General features: G+C 46.7%; 1 protein-coding gene across 3 annotated transcripts in view; it reads right to left on the reverse strand.

Annotated features, from left to right (window-relative positions):
• Positions 1-19,600, reverse strand: part of LOC139227761 (myosin-binding protein H-like) — a 65,475-nt gene extending 45,875 nt beyond the window's left edge. The window contains exons 1-6 of one of the 3 annotated variants that reach the window (XM_070858765.1): positions 19,494-19,600; positions 18,952-19,086; positions 11,535-11,702; positions 5,411-5,499; positions 3,967-4,162; positions 722-861 (exon numbers count right to left, since the gene is read on the reverse strand). In XM_070858765.1, coding sequence (XP_070714866.1) covers positions 722-861; positions 3,967-4,162; positions 5,411-5,499; positions 11,535-11,702; positions 18,952-19,086; positions 19,494-19,536 — 771 coding nt within the window. In that variant the 5' untranslated portion in view covers positions 19,537-19,600. Of the gene's footprint in view, positions 1-721; positions 862-3,966; positions 4,163-5,410; positions 5,500-11,534; positions 11,703-13,438; positions 13,719-18,951; positions 19,087-19,493 lie in introns of those variants that run through there. The other 2 variants (XM_070858767.1, XM_070858766.1) reach the window with 2 other exon arrangements.
• Between the last annotated feature and the right edge of the window lie 1,022 nt (positions 19,601-20,622).

Here is a 20,622-nt window from a genome sequence, read left to right on the forward strand (position 1 = left end):
CCCCTCTGACAGTGCGGCGCTCCCTCAGTACTGGCCCTCCGACAGTGCGGAACTCCCTCAGTACTGCCCCTCCGACAGTGCAGCACTCCCTCAGTACTGCCCCTCCGACAGTGCGGCGCTCCCTCAGTACTGCCCCTCCGACAGTGCGACGCTCCCTCAATACTGGCCCTCCGACAGTGCAGCACTCCCTCAGTACTACCCCTCCGACATTGCGGCACTCACTCAGTACTGTCCCTCCGACACTGTGGCGCTCCCTCAGTACTGCCCCTCCGACAGTGCAGCACTCCCTCAGTACTGCCCCTCCGACAGTGCAGTGCTCCCTCAGTACTGCCCCTCCGACAGTGCGCCGCTCCCTCAGTACTGACCCTCCGACAGTGCGGCACTCTCTCAGTACTGCCCCTCCGACAGTGCAGCGCTCCCTCAGTACTGGCCCTCCAACAGTGCAGCACTCTCTCAGCACTGCACTGGAGTGTCGGCCTGGATTATATGCTCAGTCTCTGGAGTGGGACTCGAACCCACGACCTTCTGACCCAGAGGTGAGAGTGCTGCTCAACAACTTTCAGCATCAATGAGATTGGTTGAATGAAAAAAGAAAATCAAGGACGTTGACGGGACGACTGAGAATGAGATTATGTTGGTTGGAACGGAAAACGTCACGGAATCGCAACAAGCCTAACATGCTGATCTACGAACATAAGTAACATGCCCCTAATCCACTCACCCCGGTTTTCTTGTCAGACTTCTGAATGGTGTAGCCACTGATCTCAGAATTGCCATTGTCTTTGGGGGGCTGCCACTCCAGGGCCACGTTAAATCCCCACACGTCCAACATCTTCATGGTCTGTGGAGGCCCAGGCAATTCTGCAAGGTTAACCACAGTTGCCCAGTCAGTGATATGTTCTGTGGCAGGTTTCTGGGGAGGGAATCGAGCTTTTCTGGGAGCAAAGGAGCCAGGAATTGGGGTGGAATCCCCCCCCGCCGATTCGGCCCCTCCCAGCGGCTCCCGTGTCAACCTTTAGGAACTCCTTCACGGCAAACGAGCCCAAGGTGGGCAGAGGAAACATTACACGGACACCCTCAAAGCCTCCCTGATAAAGTGTAACATCCCCACTGACACCTGGGAATTCCTGGCCAAAGACTGCCCTAAGTGGAGGAAGAGCACCCGGGAGGGCGCTGAGCACTTCGAGTCTCATCGCCGAGAGCATGCAGAAACCAAGTACAGGCAGCGGAAAGAACGTGCAGCAAACCAGCCCCACTCACCCTTTCCCTCAACGACTACCTGTCCCACCTGTGACGGGGTCTGTGGTTCTCGTATTGGACTGTTCAGCCACCGAAGGACTCATTTTTAGAATGGAAGCAAGTCGTCCTCGATTCCGAGGGACTGCCTCTGATGATGAAGGGGTTATCTGGTGGGGATCCCACGGGGGTATCCCAACGATTACACTTTACACTGTGCCTCACAGAGCTGGTGTACATGAATTACAGGTGGCCACTGGACAGATTGATCAATTAAATAGGTTAGGCAGGACCGGGGCCACAAAGTTAAGTTGTATAAGGCTGGATCTAGGTTAAATGTCAGGAGGTGGTTCTTCCCAGAGAATAGTCAACCTCTGGAACAAGCTGCCATTTCATGTGGTGGACGCAGACTCACTGAATTCCTTCAAGCGAGAGCTGGATTTGTTTCTGGCTGTGGCGGAGTTGAACTCTTACAGAAGGTAGGTACTGTCGGGAATTTAATAGCCAGAGTGATCTCCTGGGCTAGTTTGGATCGCCGAGATGGGTCGGAGAGGCATTTCCCAGATTTATTTTTCCCCAATTGGCCTGGCTTTTTTATCTGTTTTTTCGCCGCTCCCAGGAGATCACATGGTTTGGGGTGGGGTCGGGTGTATATGTTGTGATACACAAGGTACGGTAATTGTGAGGGACAGGCTCGGTGGACCAAATGGTCTTTACTTGTCCGTCATTGTTCGTATGTTCGTACACAGGATATACGGCACAGAAACAGACCATTCGGCCCAACCAATCCGTGCCATAGTTTATGCTCCACTCAAGCCTCCTCCCGTCTTTCCTCATCTAAATCTATCAGCATAACCCTCTATTCCCTTCTCCCTCATATGTTTATCCGGCCTCCGCTTAAATGCATCGACACTATTCGCCTCAACCACTCCCTGTGGGAGCGAGTTCCACACTCTCACCACTCTCTGAGTAAAGAAGTTTTTCAGAATTCCCTATTGGATTTCTTGATGGCTATCTTGTATTGATGGCCTCTAGTTATACTCTTCCCCACAAGTGGAAACATTCTCTCTGTATCCACTCTATCAAAACCTTTCATCATTTTAAAGACCTCTATTAGGTCACCCCTCAACCTTCTTTTTTCAAGAGAAAAGAAACACAGCCTGTTCTTGCATTTTTGGTGTCATCCTTGTAAATCTTCTCTGCACCCTCTCTAGTGTCTCGGTATCCTTTTTTTAATATGGCGACCAGAACTGCACGCAGTGCTCTATGTGTGGTCTAATCAAGGTTCGATACAGGTTTAGCATAACTTCCCTACTTTTCAATTCCATACCTCTAGAAATAAACCCGAGTGCTTGGTTTGCTTTTTTATGGCCTTGTTAACCTGTGTTGTAACGTTTAGTGATTTGTGTATTTGTACTCCAAGATCCCTTTGTTCCTCTACCTCACCTAGACTTGCACCCTCCAAGTAATAAGTACATAAGAACATAAGAAATAGGAGCAGTAGGCGGCCATACGGCCCCTTGAGCCTGCTCCACCATTTAATAAGATCATGGCTGATCTGATCATGGACTCAACTCCACTTCCCCACCCGTTCCCCATAACCCTTTATTCTCTTATTCCCTCCCTATTCTTCCTACCAAAATGTAATATCTCACATTTATCTGTGTTGAACTTCATTTGCCACTTATTTGCCCATTCTGCAAGTTTATTAATGTCCTCCTGTAATTTGTTGCAGTCCTCAGTATTGACTATCCCCCAATTTGGTGTCATCTGCAAATTTAGAAATTGTGTTTTTAATTCCAAAGTCTAAATCGTTAATGCAAATTGTGAACAACAGTGATCCCAGCACTGATCCTTGTGGAACACCACTGTGAATAGTGACTCTCTGCTTTCTGTCTTGAAGCCAGCTAGCGATCCATTCTGCTACTTGTCCCCTGGCTCCGCATTCTCTGGCCTTATTCATCAGTCTATTATGTGGTACATTATCGAAGGCCTTTTGAAAATCTAGATAAATTACATCTACTGCATTACCTTTGTCTACTCTCTCTGTTACCTCTTCAAAAAATTCAACAAGGTTGGTCAAGTAAGTCTTTCCCTTTTGAAACCCATGCTGACTATTCGTTATTATATTTCTGGTTTCTAGATTTTCTTCTATTTTCGCCTTTAGTAGGGATTCCATTATTTTCCCTACCACCGATGTTAAGCTGACAGGTCTATAATTCCCTGGACATGTTCTACCTCCCTTCTTAAACATAGGTATTACGTTAGCTATCCACCAGTCCTCTGGCACTACACCTTTTTCTAACGAATTATTAAATATGTGTAATAATGCCTCTACTATCTCTTCCCTAGATTTTTTCAAAATGCGTGATGCAATCTATCCGGACCAGGTTGAGGGATAAATATTGTCCAGGACAATAGAACTCCCCTGCTGTTCTTCAGATAGTGCCTTGGGATCTTTATGTCCACCAGTGAGGGCAGACGGGACCTCTGTTTAACGTCTCATCCAGAAGATGGCACTCCTTCAGCACTGCATGGGAGAGTCAGCCTGGATTATGTGCTCAAGTCTCTGGAGCAGGACTTGAACCCACGACCTTCTGACTCAGAGCCGACACCCTGACACCACCCTGTGCACTCCCTACATCTACTTCGAATGTCAGCACATTTCTTTTGACCATATTTCAACACATATTCACAGAATATATTTATAAATATTATATGTCTGCATACCCACAATCTGGATGTCAAGGACCACTTCATCCACCAGGGTGTCTACCTGGACAACCAGCTTGTACTTGCCCGAGTCCTTCCTCTCCACCTTCCTGATGAATAAGATCGTGTCGACGGGCCCATTACGGACATTGACATGGGCCGTGTCTATAGGCTGCTCATCCTTGCTCCAGGTTATCACAGGTTTAGGACTGCCCTAAGTATGGTGGAGAAGAAACCTTCTGTTAGTGAGGGAGATCAATAAATCTCTGTGACTCAGACCGTTACTGCCTGTTCAGTTTGTAAAGGAGCTGTGATTGGAGCATTGGGACCACACTGAACCTTGAACCCCCCCCACACTGATCCAATCCTTAAACCCCCCACACTGAACCTTGACCCCCACACTGATTCACTCTTTGACCCCTCCACACTGACCCACTCTTTGGGTTGAGAAGCATAACAGATTAAAACAGTTTAGTCCCATAGCCGCACTCATCACTTACACTGGAGGGCAGGCTGCACTTTGATGCATTCCCACCTGCTCTATGGAGCTGTGACAATGATTGTTCACCTGCCCAGCTGTAATATCCTGTCTATTCTGTCTGCCCATTACTGACCTGTCCAATTGACCTTCCTGTCAGCCTGCACACTGGGAATTTGAACTCTAAGGAACTTCATATTTATTACGGCAGGCCAGCAGGGACAACTGCGCCAATATACTGGTGAAAAATGGTAAAAGCTGATAAGAAAAACGTCAAAATCCAAGAATTTGTTGGTACAAATTGGTTGAAGATATTTTTAATGAGGTGCCTGTGCCCATTCCCAGGATACATTCAGGTTCAATTTGTAAGGAATTCAATATTGCATCTGTTCATCTGGCACAGTTGGTCATAATTGGGAAGAATACTTAAAAAAAATCTTTTGTGCCAGCTTGCACATCAGAGCAAAAGTAAAGTTGTTATACATGTTATATGGTACATTTCGTACATAAATCTTTGTACCAGGGACTCAATTTGAAAAGTCACTGAACTGTTAGGATTTCAACATTTGATTTTCATGGAACAGATGGTGCCTACAGTGCTTTATACATTTTAGTTACCGATTCATTCTTGCTTCTGTGTAAGCTTACTTCTTAATAAAGTAAATTAGCAGATTTAGCCTGAATTATATTGTGTGCCCATATTTCCAATGCAAACTCCAGTGGTAAAAGGGTTCAATGTTCACCTTAGGTCCACTATTCCAGATGTTTTGGACATAAGGCCATAGGTAATGCAGGCTTGCCGATGGAAACTCTTTTTTGCAAAGATTATTAATGCTACTACATCTTTGACCCCAAGGGTTCGTTAATACACATTGCCAGTCTGAGCTGGTGCAGACTATTATTCATCTGATGCCAATCAATCCATGCAGGCCATGCGATGGAGTCAACACAAGGATTCATCACCTCATAGTCCTAGTTACTCACCTGGAAAGGTATGGACAGGTTTAATGCCTGCCCAGCTTTCCTAATAAAGGTTCCCCTCAGGTTGCGAGGCAGACGGATTTTGGGAGCATCTGGAAAAAAAGAGCAAAACACTCAATCAAGATGGAAACTCAGAATCTAAAAGAAAGAATGAAAGACTTGCATTTATACAGCACTTTTCATGACCTTCGGCTCCAGACCTCATTACAGCCTTGGTCCAAACAGGGACAAAAGAGCTGAACTCCAGAGGTGAGGCGAGAGTGACTGCCCTTGACATCAAGGCAGCATTTGACCAAATGTGGGATCAAGGAGCCCTAGTTAAATTGAAGTCTATGGGAATCAGGGGGGAATCTCTGCAATGGCTGGAGTCATACAAAGGTTGTGTTTGTTGGAGGTCAATCATCACAGCCCCAGGACATCACTGCAGGAGTTCCTCAGGGCAGTGTCCTAGGCCCAACCATCTTCAGCTACTTCCCCAATGACCTTCCCTCCATCATAAGGTCAGAAGTGGAGATGTTTGCTGATGACTGCAGTGTTCGATACAATTCGCAACTCCTCAATATTCGCTTTAATTTTCTTTGGCCCACGTGACCCCTTTAACGGGTTGCATGGTCCATTTAAAATTCTGCACAGGTGCGATTTTTCTGTTGAAAGGCTCACGTAGCGCGGGACCTTCAGAGCGGTGCACGGCCGCAATGCCACGCAGTTTAAAGGGAACCTTGTCTGTGACCACATGCAGCAAGACCTGGACAACACCCAGGCTTGGGCTGATAAATGGCAAGTATAATTCGCGCCACACAAGTGCCAGGCAATGACAATCTGCAACAAGGGAGTCTAACCCCCTCCCCTTGACATTCAATGTCATTACCATCGCCGAATCCCCCACCATCAACATCCTTGGGTTCACCATTGACCAGAAACTTAACTGGACCAGCCAAATAGATACTGTGGCTATATCACTGGATGTTAATGTGTGCCACTGGATGGTAGTGTGTGTCACTGGACGGTAATGTGTGTCACTGGATGTGAATGTATGTCACTGGATGGTAATGTGTGTCACTGGATGGTAATGTGTATCACTGGATGGCAATGTGTGTCACTGGATGGCAATGTGTGTCACTGGATGGCAATGTGTGTCACTGGATGTTAATTTGTGTCACTGGATGGTAATGTGTGTCACTGGATGGTAATGTGTGTCACTGGATGTTAATTTGTGCCACTGGACGGTAATGTGTGTCACTGGACGGCAATGTGTGTCACTGGACGGCAATGTGTGTCACTGGACGGCAATGTGTGTCACTGGACGGTAATGTGTGTCACTGGACTGTAATGTGTGTCACTGGATGTTAATGTGTGTCCCTGGATGTTAATGTGTGTCACTGGATGGTAATGTGTGTCACTGGATGTTAATGTGTGTCACTGGATGGTAATGTGTGTCACTGGATGTTAATTTGTGTCACTGGACGGTAATGTGTGTCACTGGATGTTAATGTGTGTCACTGGACGGTAATGTGTGTCACTGGATGTTAATGTGTGTCACTGGATGTTAATGTGTGTCACTGGATCTAAATGTGTTTCACTGGACGATAATGTGTGTCCCTGGACGTTAATGTGTGTCACTGGATGTTAATGTGTGTCACTAGATGTTAATGTGTGTCACTGGATGTGAATGTGTGTCACTGGATGTGAATGTGTGTCACTGGACGGTAATGTGTGTCACTGGATGTGAATGTGTGTCACTGGATGGTAATGTGTGTCACTGGACGGTAATGTGTGTCACTGGACGGTAGTGTGTGTCACTGGACGGTAGTGTGTGTCACTGGACGGTAGTGTGTGTCACTGGACGGTAGTGTGTGTCACTGGACGGTAGTGTGTGTCAATGGACGGTAATGTGTGTCACTGGACGTGAATGTGTGTCACTGGATGTTAGTGTGTGTCACTCTACAGTAATGTGTGTCACTAGATGTGAATGTGTGTCACTGGATGTGAATGTGTGTCACTGGATGTGAATGTGTGTCACTGGATGTGAATGTGTGTCACTGGATGTGAATGTGTGTCCCTGGATGGTAATGTGTGTCCCTGGATGGTAATGTGTGTCACTGGACGGTAATGTGTGTCACTGGACGGTAATGTATGTCACTGGACGGTAATGTGTGTCACTATCACTGGATGGTAATGTGTGTCACTGGATGGTAATGTGTGTCACTGGACGGTAATGTGTGTCATTGGATGTTAATGTGTGTCACTGGATGTTAATGTGTGTCACTGGATGGTAATGTGTGTCACTGGATGGTAATGTGTGTCACTGGATGTTAATTTGTGTCACTGGACGGTAATGTGTGTCACTGGATGTTAATGTGTGTCACTGGACGGTAATGTGTGTCACTGGATGTTAATGTGTGTCACTGGATGTTAATGTGTGTCACTGGATCTAAATGTGTTTCACTGGACGATAATGTGTGTCCCTGGACGTTAATGTGTGTCACTGGATGTTAATGTGTGTCACTAGATGTTAATGTGTGTCACTGGATGTAAATGTGTGTCACTGGATGTGAATGTGTGTCACTGGATGTGAATGTGTGTCACTGGACGGTAATGTGTGTCACTGGATGTGAATGTGTGTCACTGGACGGTAATGTGTGTCACTGGACGGTAATGTGTGTCACTGGACGGTAATGTGTGTCACTGGACGGTAGTGTGTGTCACTGGACGGTAGTGTGTGTCACTGGACGGTAGTGTGTGTCACTGGACGTGAATGTGTGTCACTGGATGTTAGTGTGTGTCACTCTACAGTAATGTGTGTCACTAGATGTGAATGTGTGTCACTGGATGTGAATGTGTGTCACTGGATGTGAATGTGTGTCACTGGATGTGAATGTGTGTCCCTGGACGGTAATGTGTGTCACTGGACGGTAATGTGTGTCACTGGACGGTAATGTGTGTCACTATCACTGGATGGTAATGTGTGTCACTGGATGGTAATGTGTGTCACTGAACGGTAATGTGTGTCATTGGATGTTAATGTGTGTCACTGGATGTTAATGTGTGTCACTGGATGGTAATGTGTGTCACTGGATGGTAATGTGTGTCACTGGATGTTAATTTGTGTCACTGGACGGTAATGTGCGTCACTGGATGTTAATGTGTGTCACTGGACGTTAATATGTGTCACTGGATGGTAATGTGTGTCACTGGATGTTAGTGTGTCACTGGATGGTAATATGTGTCACTGGATGTGAATGTGTTTCACTGGACAGTAATGTGTGTCCCTGGACGTTAATGTGTGTCACTGGATGGTAATGTGTGTCACTGGATGTGAATGTGTGTCACTGGATGTGAATGTGTGTCACTGGATGTTAATGTGTGTCACTGGATGTTAATGTGTGTCACTGGATGTTAATGTGTGTCACTGGATGTGAATGTGTGTCACTGGATGATAATGTGTGTCACTAGATGGTAATGTGTGTCACTGGATGGTAATGTGCGTCACTGGATGATAATGTGTGTCACTGGATGGTAATGTGTGTCACTGGACGGTAATGTGTGTCACTAGATGGTAATGTGTGTCACTAGACGGTAATGTGTGTCACTGGACGGTAGTGTGTGTCACTGGACGGTAGTGTGTGTCACTGGACGGTAATGTGTGTCACTGGACGGTAATGTGTGTCACTGGATGTTAATGTGTGTCACTGGATGGTAATATGTGTCACTGGATGTGAATGTGTTTCACTGGACGATAATGTGTGTCCCTGGACGTTAATGTGTGTCACTGGATGTTAATGTGTGTCACTGGATGGTAATGTGTGTCACTGGATGGTAATGTGTGTCACTGGATGTGAATGTGTGTCACTGGATGGTAATGTGTGTCACTGGACGGTAATGTGTGTCACTGGACAGTAGTGTGTGTCACTGGACGGTAGTGTGTGTCACTGGACGGTAGTGTGTGTCACTGGACGGTAATGTGTGTCACTGGACGTGAATGTGTGTCACTGGATGTTAGTGTGTGTCACTCTACGGTAATGTGTGTCACTAGATGCGAATGTGTGTCACTGGATGTTAATATGTGTCACTGGATGTGAATGCGTTTCACTGGATGTTAATGTGTGTCCCTGGATGTTAATGTGTGTCCCTGGATGTTAATGTGTGTCCCTGGATGGTAATGTGTGTCACTGGACGGTAATGTGTGTCACTGGACGGTAATGTGTGTCACTGGACGGTAATGTGTGTCACTGGACGGTAATGTGTGTCACTGGATGTTAATGTGTGTCACTGGACGGTAATGTGTGTCACTATCACTGGATGGTAATGTGTGTCACTGGATGGTAATGTGTGTCACTGGACGGTAATGTGTGTCATTGGATGTTAATGTGTGTCACTGGATGGTAATGTGTGTCACTGGATGTTAATTTGTGTCACTGGACGGTGATGTGTGTCACTGGATGTTAATGTTTGTCACTGGACGGTAATATGTGTCACTGGATGGTAATGTGTGTCACTGGATGTTAATGTGTCACTGGATGGTAATATGTGTCACTGGATGTGAATGTGTTTCACTGGACGGTAATGTGTGTCACTATCACTGGATGGTAATGTGTGTCACTGGATGGTAATGTGTGTCACTGGACGGTAATGTGTGTCATTGGATGTTAATGTGTGTCACTGGATGGTAATGTGTGTCACTGGATGTTAATTTGTGTCACTGGACGGTGATGTGTGTCACTGGATGTTAATGTTTGTCACTGGACGGTAATATGTGTCACTGGATGGTAATGTGTGTCACTGGATGTTAATGTGTCACTGGATGGTAATATGTGTCACTGGATGTGAATGTGTTTCACTGGACGGTAATGTGTGTCACTATCACTGGATGGTAATGTGTGTCACTGGATGGTAATGTGTGTCACTGGACGGTAATGTGTGTCATTGGATGTTAATGTGTGTCACTGGATGTTAATGTGTGTCACTGGATGGTAATGTGCGTCACTGGATGGTAATTTGTGTCGCTGGACGGTAATGTGTGTCACTGGATGTTAATGTTTGTCACTGGACGGTAATATGTGTCACTGGATGGTAATGTGTGTCACTGGATGTTAGTGTGTCACTGGATGGTAATATGTGTCACTGGATGTGAATGTGTTTCACTGGACAGTAATGTGTTTCCCTGGACGTTAATGTGTGTCACTGGATGTTAATGTGTGTCACTGGATGTTAATGTGTGTCACTGGATGTGAATGTGTGTCACTGGACGGTAATGTGTGTCACTGGATGTGAATGTGTGTCACTAGATGGTAATGTGTGTCACTGGACGGTAGTGTGTGTCACTGGACGGTAGTGTGTGTCACTGGATGGTAGTGTGTGTCACTGGACGGTAATGTGTGTCACTGGATGGTAATGTGTGTCACTAGATGTTAATGTGTGTCACTGGATGGTAATGTGTGTCACTGGATGATAATGTGTGTCACTAGATGGTAATGTGTGTCACTGGATGGTAATGTGTGTCACTAGATGATAATGTGTGTCACTGGACGGTAATGTGTGTCACTGGACGTGAATGTGTGTCACTGGATGTTAATGTGTGTCACTGGACGGTAGTGTGTGTCACTGGACGGTAGTGTGTGTCACTGGACGGTAGTGTGTGTCACTAGATGTTAATGTGTGTCACTGGACGGTAATGTGTGTCACTGGATTTTAATGTGTATCACTGGACGGTAATGTGTGTCACTGGACAGTAATGTGTGTCACTGGACGGTAATGTGTGTCACTGGACGGTAATGTGTGTCTCTGGACGGTAATGTGTGTCTCTGGACGGTAATGTGTGTCTCTGGACAGTAATGTGTGTCACTGGACAGTAATGGGTAATGTACGTAATTCAGGACTCAATGTTGCAAAACAACATGAAGTTCCTCACTGAATATTTAATCTTTGATTGTGCAGATGTCTTTTTGGACAGCTGAGATTACATGTTCTCCCTGACTCAGGAATGTGCTGAGGAATGTTTCTTCATACCAACACTTGTCACTATCAGTCTGCTGGGAATGGGGAAATGCGACACCCTGCTAGTCCCCTTGCTTCAGGAATGCTTTGAGCCAAATGCTCCAATTCAATTGCTAGTTAACTCTTCACTCACCGATGGGATGCTTGATTAGCACCGGCTCTGGGAGGACAGTAGTGCCGATGCTGCCGTTACCGTGAACCGCTTTGACCCGAACTTGCACTTTGTCGCCTTCGCTTAGGTTTTTAATCACCAGAACAGTTTTTGTGGTCAGGTCCTTGTTGGCAGCGACCCAGGTTTGAGCTTCGAGAAAACAAATCAGGATGGAAAGTGAAGTTCAGATACATTAGTGAAGCCTCCAAGCCGCATATTTTTAAGGGGATCAGCAACTCATGGGTATACGTGGGCAGATTTCAGTCACAGACTACAGGCACTCACTATATATACACTCACACACTACAGGCACTCACACACTACAGGCATTCACTGTATATACAGTCACATACTACAGGTACTCACTATATATACACTCACACTACAGGCACTCACTATATATACAGTCACACACTACAGGCAAGCTATATATAAACTCACACACTACAGGCACTCACTATATATACAGTCACACACTACAGGCATTCTATATATACAGTCATACACTACAAGCACTCACTATATATACACTCACAGACTACAGGCACTCACAATATATACACTCACACACTACAGGCACTCACTCTATATACACTCACATACTACAGGTACTCACTATATATATACTCACACACTACAGGCACTCACTATATATACAGTCACACACTACAGGCAAACTATATATAAACTCACACACTACAGGCACTCGCTATATATACAGTCACACACTACAGGCAAGCTATATATAAACTCACACACTACAGGCACTCACTATATATACAGTCACACACTACAGGCATTCTATATATACAGTCATACACTACAAGTACTCACTATATATACACTCACAGACTACAGGCACTCACAATATATACACTCACACACTACAGGTACTCACTATATATACAGTCACACACTACAGGCACTCACTATATTTACAGTCACACACTACAGACACTCACTATATTTAGTTACACACTACAGGCACTCACTATATTTACAGTCATACACTACAAGTACTCACTATATATACAGTCACACACTACAGGCACTCACTATATATACAGTCACACACTACAGGCACTCACTATATATACAGTTACACACTACAGGCACTCACTATATTTACAGTCACACACTACAGGCACTCACTATATATACACTCACACACTACAGGCACTCACTATATATACACTCACACACTACAGGTACTCACTATATATACACTCACAGATTGGAGACAGGTACTTGGGTAGATAGGAACAGAACTGGGATATTCAGCATCTCAAGTCTCTTTTGCCGTTCAATTAGATTACACTGATCTGTATCTTAACGCCATCTATCGACCTTGGTTCCCTAAACTTAATATTCTTGCCGAACAAAAATATATCGCTTTCAGTCTTGAAATTTTAAATTGACCCCCAGCCCAACAGGCCTTTTGGGCAAGAGAGTTCCAGAGTTCCTCTACCCTTTGTGTGAAAATGTGTTTCCTGATATCACCCCTGAACAGCCTAGCCCTAATTTTAAGGTTATGTCCCCTTGTTCTGGACTCCCCCATCAGTAACAATAGTTTCTCTCTACCTACACTATCAACTCCTTCAATCACCTTAAACACCTCAATTAGATCACCCCTTAATCATCTCTACTCGAGGGAATACAAGCCTCGTCTGTTCAACCTGCCCTCATAATTTAACCCTTTTAGCCCCGGTATAATTCTGGTGAATCTGCGCTGCTCCCTCCGAGGCAAATATCTCCTGCCCAGAGCTGAATGTAGTATCCAGCTGGGGTCTGACCAGAGCTTTATATAACTGTATCGTAACCGATGTATTCCATCCCCGTCGAGATAAAGGCCAACATTCCGTTAACCTTTTTAATGATCTTTGTACCTGTCCGCTGTCCTTTAGCGATTTCTGTACTGGGACCCCACAAGTCTCTCTGCTCCTCCAGTTCTTCGCTTCTCGCCATTTAGAAAATACTCGGATCAATCTTTCTTCGGTCCAAAGTGGATGGTCTCACACTTCCCCACAATGAGCTCCATCTGCCACAGTTTTACCCACTCACTGAATCGATCAATGTCCCTTTGTGACTTTCTGCTCCCATCTGCACTCTTTACTGTGCACCTAACTCAGTGTCATCAGCAAACTTGGATGTCCGGCTCTTATTCCTTCATCTAAGTCATTTATAAACATACTGAAAGGCTGAGGCCCCAGTACACATCCCTGGTCACATCCTGTCAATTTGTGTACATACCCTGCCTCCTGTCTCCTAACCAGTTCCCTACCCATGTCAATAGATTGCCTCTGATTCCATGCTCTTATTTTTGTAAAGCTTATCAAATTCCTTCTGGAAGTGCATATAAATAACATCCATAAATAACACTCCCTTATCTACCACGTTAGGTACGTCCTCAAAAATTCCAATTGATTAGATTGAAAGGATCTGCCCTTTACAAATCCATGCAGGCTCTCAGTGATCAGCTCAAGTTTGCTCAGATACTCGGTCACTCTGTCCTAAATAAGAGAATCCAGTAACTTTTCCACAACTGACATTACACTAATAGGCCTATCATTTCCGAGTTCATTTCTCCGACCCTCCTTAAATAATGGAATGATATTATCAATGTTCCAATCCAAGGGGTCAATTCCTGAATCAAAAGAGTTTTGAAAGATCATGACTGGAGCATCTGAAATATACTCACCTACTTCTTTTTATACACTGGGGTGGAAACCATCAGGCCCTGGAGATGTCTGTCCTTAATCTCATTACATTCTCATCACCATTTTTTAAAACTTATATTAGAACATAAGAACATAAAAAATAGGAGCAGGAGTAGGCCATTTGGTCCCTCGAGCCTGCTCTGGCATTCAATAAGATCATGGCTGATCTGATCATGGCCTCAACTCCACTTCCCTGCCCGCTCCCCATAACCCTTGACTCCCCATCTTTCAAAAATCTGTTTATCTCCACCTTAAAAATATTCAATGACCCAGCCTCCACAGCTCTCTTGGGTAGAGAATTCCAAAGATTCTCTCATCTCTGTTTTAAATGGGCGACCCCTTATTCTGAAACGATGCCCCCTAGTTATAGATTCCCCCACAAGGGGAAACATCCTCTCTGCATCTGTCCTGTCCAGCCCCCTTAAAATCTTATACCTTTCAATAAGATCACCTCATTCTTCTAAACTCCAATGAGTATAGGCCCAACCTGCTCAACCTTTCTTCATAAGACAACCCCTTCAACTCAGGAATCAACCTCATGAACCTTCTCTGAACTGCCTCCAATACAAGTATATCCTTCCTTAAATACGGAGACCAAACCTGTACGCAGTACTCCAGGTGTGGTCTCACCAATGCCCTGTACAGTTGTAGCAGGACTTCTCTGCTTTTATACTCTATCCCCCTTGCAATAAAGGCCAACATTCCATTTGCCTTCCCAGTTACTTGCTGTAACTTTTTGTGTTTCATGTACAAGGGCCCCCAGATCCCTCTGTACTGCAGCATTTTGTAATCTCTCCCTTTTTACATAATAATTTGCTTTTTTATTTTCCTACCAAAGTGGATAACCTCACACTTTCACGTGCCAATTTTATGCCCACTTACCTAACATATCTATATCCCTTTGCAGATTCTTTGTGTCCTCTTCACAACTTGCTTTCCCACCCATCTTTGTATCATCAGCAAACTTGGCTCCACTATATTAAATCTTGTTAATTCCTGCCCTTGATTTATTTTATTTTTCCGCGTATCTCTGGTACTTTATCCTCATCCTCTACTGTGATGTCTGCCATTTCCTGAGTTCCAATTACACTAGTACCTACATCTGACATTCAGGGACCCACAGTACACTTAGGCACCATCTTTCTCTTAATATATTGTACAAACCTTTAGTGTTGTCCATGATATCCCTCGCAAGCTTTTCCTCATATTCCCTTTTTGCCTCTTACCACTTTGTATCCCTTTGCTGTTCTTTCTGTCCCCCAGTCCGCGGTTTCGCTGCTGTTCTTTGCCTTTGTATAAGCCCTTTCTTTTAGTTTTAGACTTTCTCCCACTTCCCCTGTTGACCAAGGTAGTTTTATTACACACGTAGAGCTCTTGCCCGTTAGGGGTATGTATTGGTCTTGTCTTCAACCAAATATTTCTTTGAACATCTACCACTGTCCATCAGTAGTTTATCCGTGACTAGTTCTGCCCAGTCTCTTGTGCTCACTTCCTGCCTCATCTCTCCAAGGTCATGATTCACCCTTCTCCCTCAAACCTAATATCGGATTCATAAGAACATAAGAATTAGGAGCAGGAGTAGACCATTCAGCCCCATTCAATAAGATCATGGCTGATCTTCGACCTCAACTCCACTTTCCCGCACAATCCCCATTTCCCTTGATTCCCTTAATATTCAAAAATCTATCGATCTGTGTCTTGAATATACTCCACGACTGAGCCTCCTCAGCCCGCTGGGGTAGAGAATTCCAAAGATTCACCCCCTCCGAGTGAAGAAGTTTCTCCTCATCTCAGTACTAAAAGGCCGACCCCTTATTCTGAGACTGTAACCCCTGGTTCTAGACTCCCCAGCCCAGGGAAAAACATCCTCCCTGCATCTACCCTGTCAAGCCCTGTAAGAATTTTGTATGTTTCAATGAGATCACCTCTCATTCTTCTAAACTCTAAAGAATATAGGCCTAGTCTACTCAGTCTCTCCTCATAGAACAATACCCCCATCCCAGGAATCAGTCTGTTGAACCTTTGTTGCACTCCCTCAATGGCAAATATATCCTTCCTTAGGTAAGGAGACCAAAGCTGTACACAATACTCTAGGTGTGGTCTAACCAGGGCCCTATATAATTGCAGTAAGACATCTTTACTCTTCTACTCAAATCCTCTTGTAACATTATGGTGACTGTTAGCTCGGTGTTCCCTTACTGTTGGCCTGTTCACTAATCCTGACTCATTACTCATAACTAAATCTAGTATGGCCCGTTCTCTTGCTGACTCAGGACATATTATTCCAGGAAACTGTCCCAGATACACTCCAGAAATTCACTGCCTTTGGGACTTGAGCTTCCCCCAGTCTGTGTGAAAATTAAAGTTTCTCATTATAACTACTCTGTTTTTACAACAAGCTTCTCTGATCCGTGTTTCTGCATTCCATTACTTAATCTCTGCTATCAGGAGGTCTGTAGACCACTTCCACCGAACTCTTGCCTCCCATTCAATTCCTCAATCCTACCCAAAGTGTTTCTGCTGCCTGTTCACCCTAATTGAATTTTCTGAAGCTGTAACTGTCCTTTATCAATATTGCAACTCCTCCCTCTTTCTAAAGACCTATAAACTGGAATATTTCTCTCCCAGTCATGCCCAGCGTGTAGGCAGGTCTCAGTGATAGCCACTATGTCATACCTGTAATGTATTTGCTTCATGCGTTCTTTGCTTAAGATTTCATAGAAACACATTGCTATTAAGAACTAGTTGGTTTATTAGCAAAGATTTAACAATCACACGACACATTACCGGTTCATCCACCAGGCTCACAACCACCTGCCTCATCGTAGATCACTCTGAACCCATCTGACTGGGGTTTTATTGAGTCTTGTGAACATCACCTAACTGGCTAAGCCACTCACAACTCAACAGCTCTACAACTATTTTAAGTAAAACTATAAATCAAGTGCCCTCGTTAAAAGGGACACTCGAACTGACAAATCACAAATTAAACTTTGGACATTACGATCAAATTAAAATTTGGTTGCCGGGGGTGATGATGCACTCCAGTCCCTCCGGTGCGCACCTCTCGCGGAAGGCCGTGAGCGTACCGGTGAACACCGCGTGCTCCATCTCCAAGGACACCCTGGCACGAACGTAGCCGCGGAAGAGAGGCAGGCAGTCAGACTGAACGACCCCCTCGACCGCCCGCTGCCTGGACCGGCTTATGGCACCCTTGGCCATGCCCAGGAGCAGTCCTACGAGGAGGCCCTCCGCACAGGGTGCCCAAAGATCAGGAGAGTGGGTCAACAGCTCCACAAACCTGTGAGCATTCTCACAGGTGCATACATTATAATACTCTTTAAGCTGAATGCTGCGTGCATTATAACTCTTCATTGGGCAACAGAGCCTACCCTGCTTGTTGCCTCATGCTGCTGTACATACAGTCACAGATTGGAGACATGTAGTTGCTATATACAGATAAATGGAAATTCTTGAAGTAAACAAAATTCTAATCTGAATCAACAACGGATTCACACATGCACACAAAGCAATACACACATCTCAAATGGTAGGCCCCCACCACACCATCCTCCGCACCCCGCACCCCCCCATACACAGAACCTACAGTGGTACCCAATCTCTATCCCATCTCGTGGGGAATGTTGCTGAAGCTCGGGCCCTAGTGTGAATGTATGGGACTTGGTTCATGGACAAAAGATCATTATAATTTTTATGACAGTAATAAATCTATTTGCAGCTGATCTCTGGATCCCAGTTAATGATGTGACTTTATTAACTATTTGTCCTTCATTTGTCAGCAGGTCAGGATGCAAAGCTGTGTGATGACTCACTGGAGGAGCCCAGACCACCAGTTCCAGATCTCTGCTCGCTCTCTGCACTTTCCTTGCTCACCTTCTAAAAGTAGCAAGTGACGTCTTGAACCCATTAACTGCCCCGGGGACAGAACCGTCTCTTCGAGACCAGATTACACCAGCAGCTTAATGATACGGAGCCCGTCTCTGTGATGGGTTTGGTGTTATTACAAGCCCTACTCAAGCCCAGCCTAACCCCAGCTCCCTCCAGCACCGCAGACCCAGGCTAACCCTCAATCCCAGGCTAACCCCAGACCCGGGCTAACCCCAGACCCAGGCTAACACCAGACCCAGGCTAACCCCAGACCCGGGCTAACCCCAGACCCAGGCTAACCCCAGACCCAGGCTAACCCCAGACCCAAGCTAACTCCTAATCCCAGGCTAACTCCAGACCCAGGCTAACCCCAGACCCAGGCTAACCCCAGACCCAGGCTAACCCCCAATCCCAGGCTAACCTCAGACCCAGGCTAACCTCAGACCCAGGCGAACCCCCCCCCCCCCCCAGACCCAGGCTAACCCCAGACCCAGGCTAACCCCCAATCCCAGGCTAACCCCCAATCCCAGGCTAACCCCCAATCCCAGGCGAACCCCCCCCCCAGACCCAGGCTACCCCACCCCCCAGACCCAGGCTAACCCCAGACCCAGGCTAACCCGAGACCCAGGCTAACCCAAGACCCACCAGGCTAACCCCAGACCCAGACTAACCCCAGCACCACAGCAAGCCCCCTGTGTATTGGTTGATCTAAGTACAAACAGCCTATGTGAAGATGTGCTGAGCAGGCAAATCACTGTCACTTCGTGCCGGGAGCATAAGCAAGCATCACTCACTGCTTTCCTTGCAGTATTCCACCGTGTAGCCTGCCAGCCCTGTCGGGCCGATGTTCCTGGGTGGGTTCCAGTTCAGGGTCAGCGAGGTGCCTGTCACATCCTCCACCACCAGGTCTGTGGGCTGCCCCTCGGGCGCTGCACAATCACACCAGAGATCACAGCGGTGTTAGATAGACAGACAGAGAGAGAGATAGACACAGACAGACAGACAGATAGATAGATAGATAGATAGATAGATAGACAGAGAGAGAGACAGAGACAGACAGACAGAGAGAGCGAGACAGTAGTTTGAGAGACAGTGGGCTAGAGCGATATATAACGAGATATGGTTATAGATTGATCGATCTCACAGCCAGAGGTACATCGTTAAAGTTACCCGGAGAGATATAGTTATGGAGAAATTGATAGTTAGAGACAGACAGAGGTCGAGGGATACAGATAGGTGCCGTTAGAGGGAGAGGTGGATAAAGTTCTAACATTTGCACCGACAGATAGAGACAGACGGACAGGGATCGGTAGCGGTCAGCCCCGACACCTCTCACCTTCCATGGGGATCTGTGGTTCGTCGGGCGGGGTGGGAGACATGGCTGGCGGCTCCGGCGGGAGAGGCTCGGGGTCCGGCGAAGGGCGCGGAGTGCGGCTGGAGCGGCGGGCGCCGCTTTATATGGGCAGCGAGCGGACTGCGGACCGCCCCCAGACTCACCCCCACACCCCCTCAATCACTCACACTCACAGCCCCCTGCCCCCCCCCCTACACACACACACTCACTCACACCCACTCACAGACACCCCCCCCACCCCCACACACACACTCACAGAACCCCCCCCCCCCACACACACACAGACCCCCCACCCCCACTCACACACACAGATACCCCCCCATTACACACACACACTCACCCCCCACACACACACTCACAGACACACACCCCCCACACACACACACACACACTCACTCACACACTCACAGACACCACCCCCCCCCATACGCACACTCATCCCCACACTCACTCACACAGACACCCCCCAACACACACACTCACACACACACACTCACTCACACCCACACACTCATTCACAGATACCCCCCCACACACGCACTCACTCCCCCCCACATACACACACTCACAGACACCCCCCCATACACACACACACCCACACACGCTCACACAAACACACACACCCACACACACTCACACAGACACACACAGACACAGAGGCAGCGAGCAGTTACCCGACCCGCTCACCCCCCTCCCCCCACACTCATACTAACCCCCCCACGCACACACACTCCCCCTCCCCCACACATACACTCTCACACTCACTCCCCCCCACACACACACACATTCCCCTCCCCCCACACACAAACACCCCTCCCCCCCACACACACACCCCACACACATGCACACCCAGCCCCACACGCACTCACACCCCCCCCCACACACTCACCCCCCCTACATACACACACCCACATTCACACTCACCCTCCCCATACACTCACCCCACCCCACACACACACACACATCCCGCATCACCCCCACACACACCCCCACACTTACCCAAACACACCCCCTCACATATACATACTCCCAATACTCACCCCACCCCAACACTCACACCCATCCCACACCCCACATTCTCACCCCACCCCTAAACTCACACCAATGGTAT

This window comes from Pristiophorus japonicus, chromosome 17 (genome assembly GCF_044704955.1).
Source record: "Pristiophorus japonicus isolate sPriJap1 chromosome 17, sPriJap1.hap1, whole genome shotgun sequence".
Taxonomy (NCBI): domain Eukaryota; kingdom Metazoa; phylum Chordata; class Chondrichthyes; family Pristiophoridae; genus Pristiophorus; species Pristiophorus japonicus.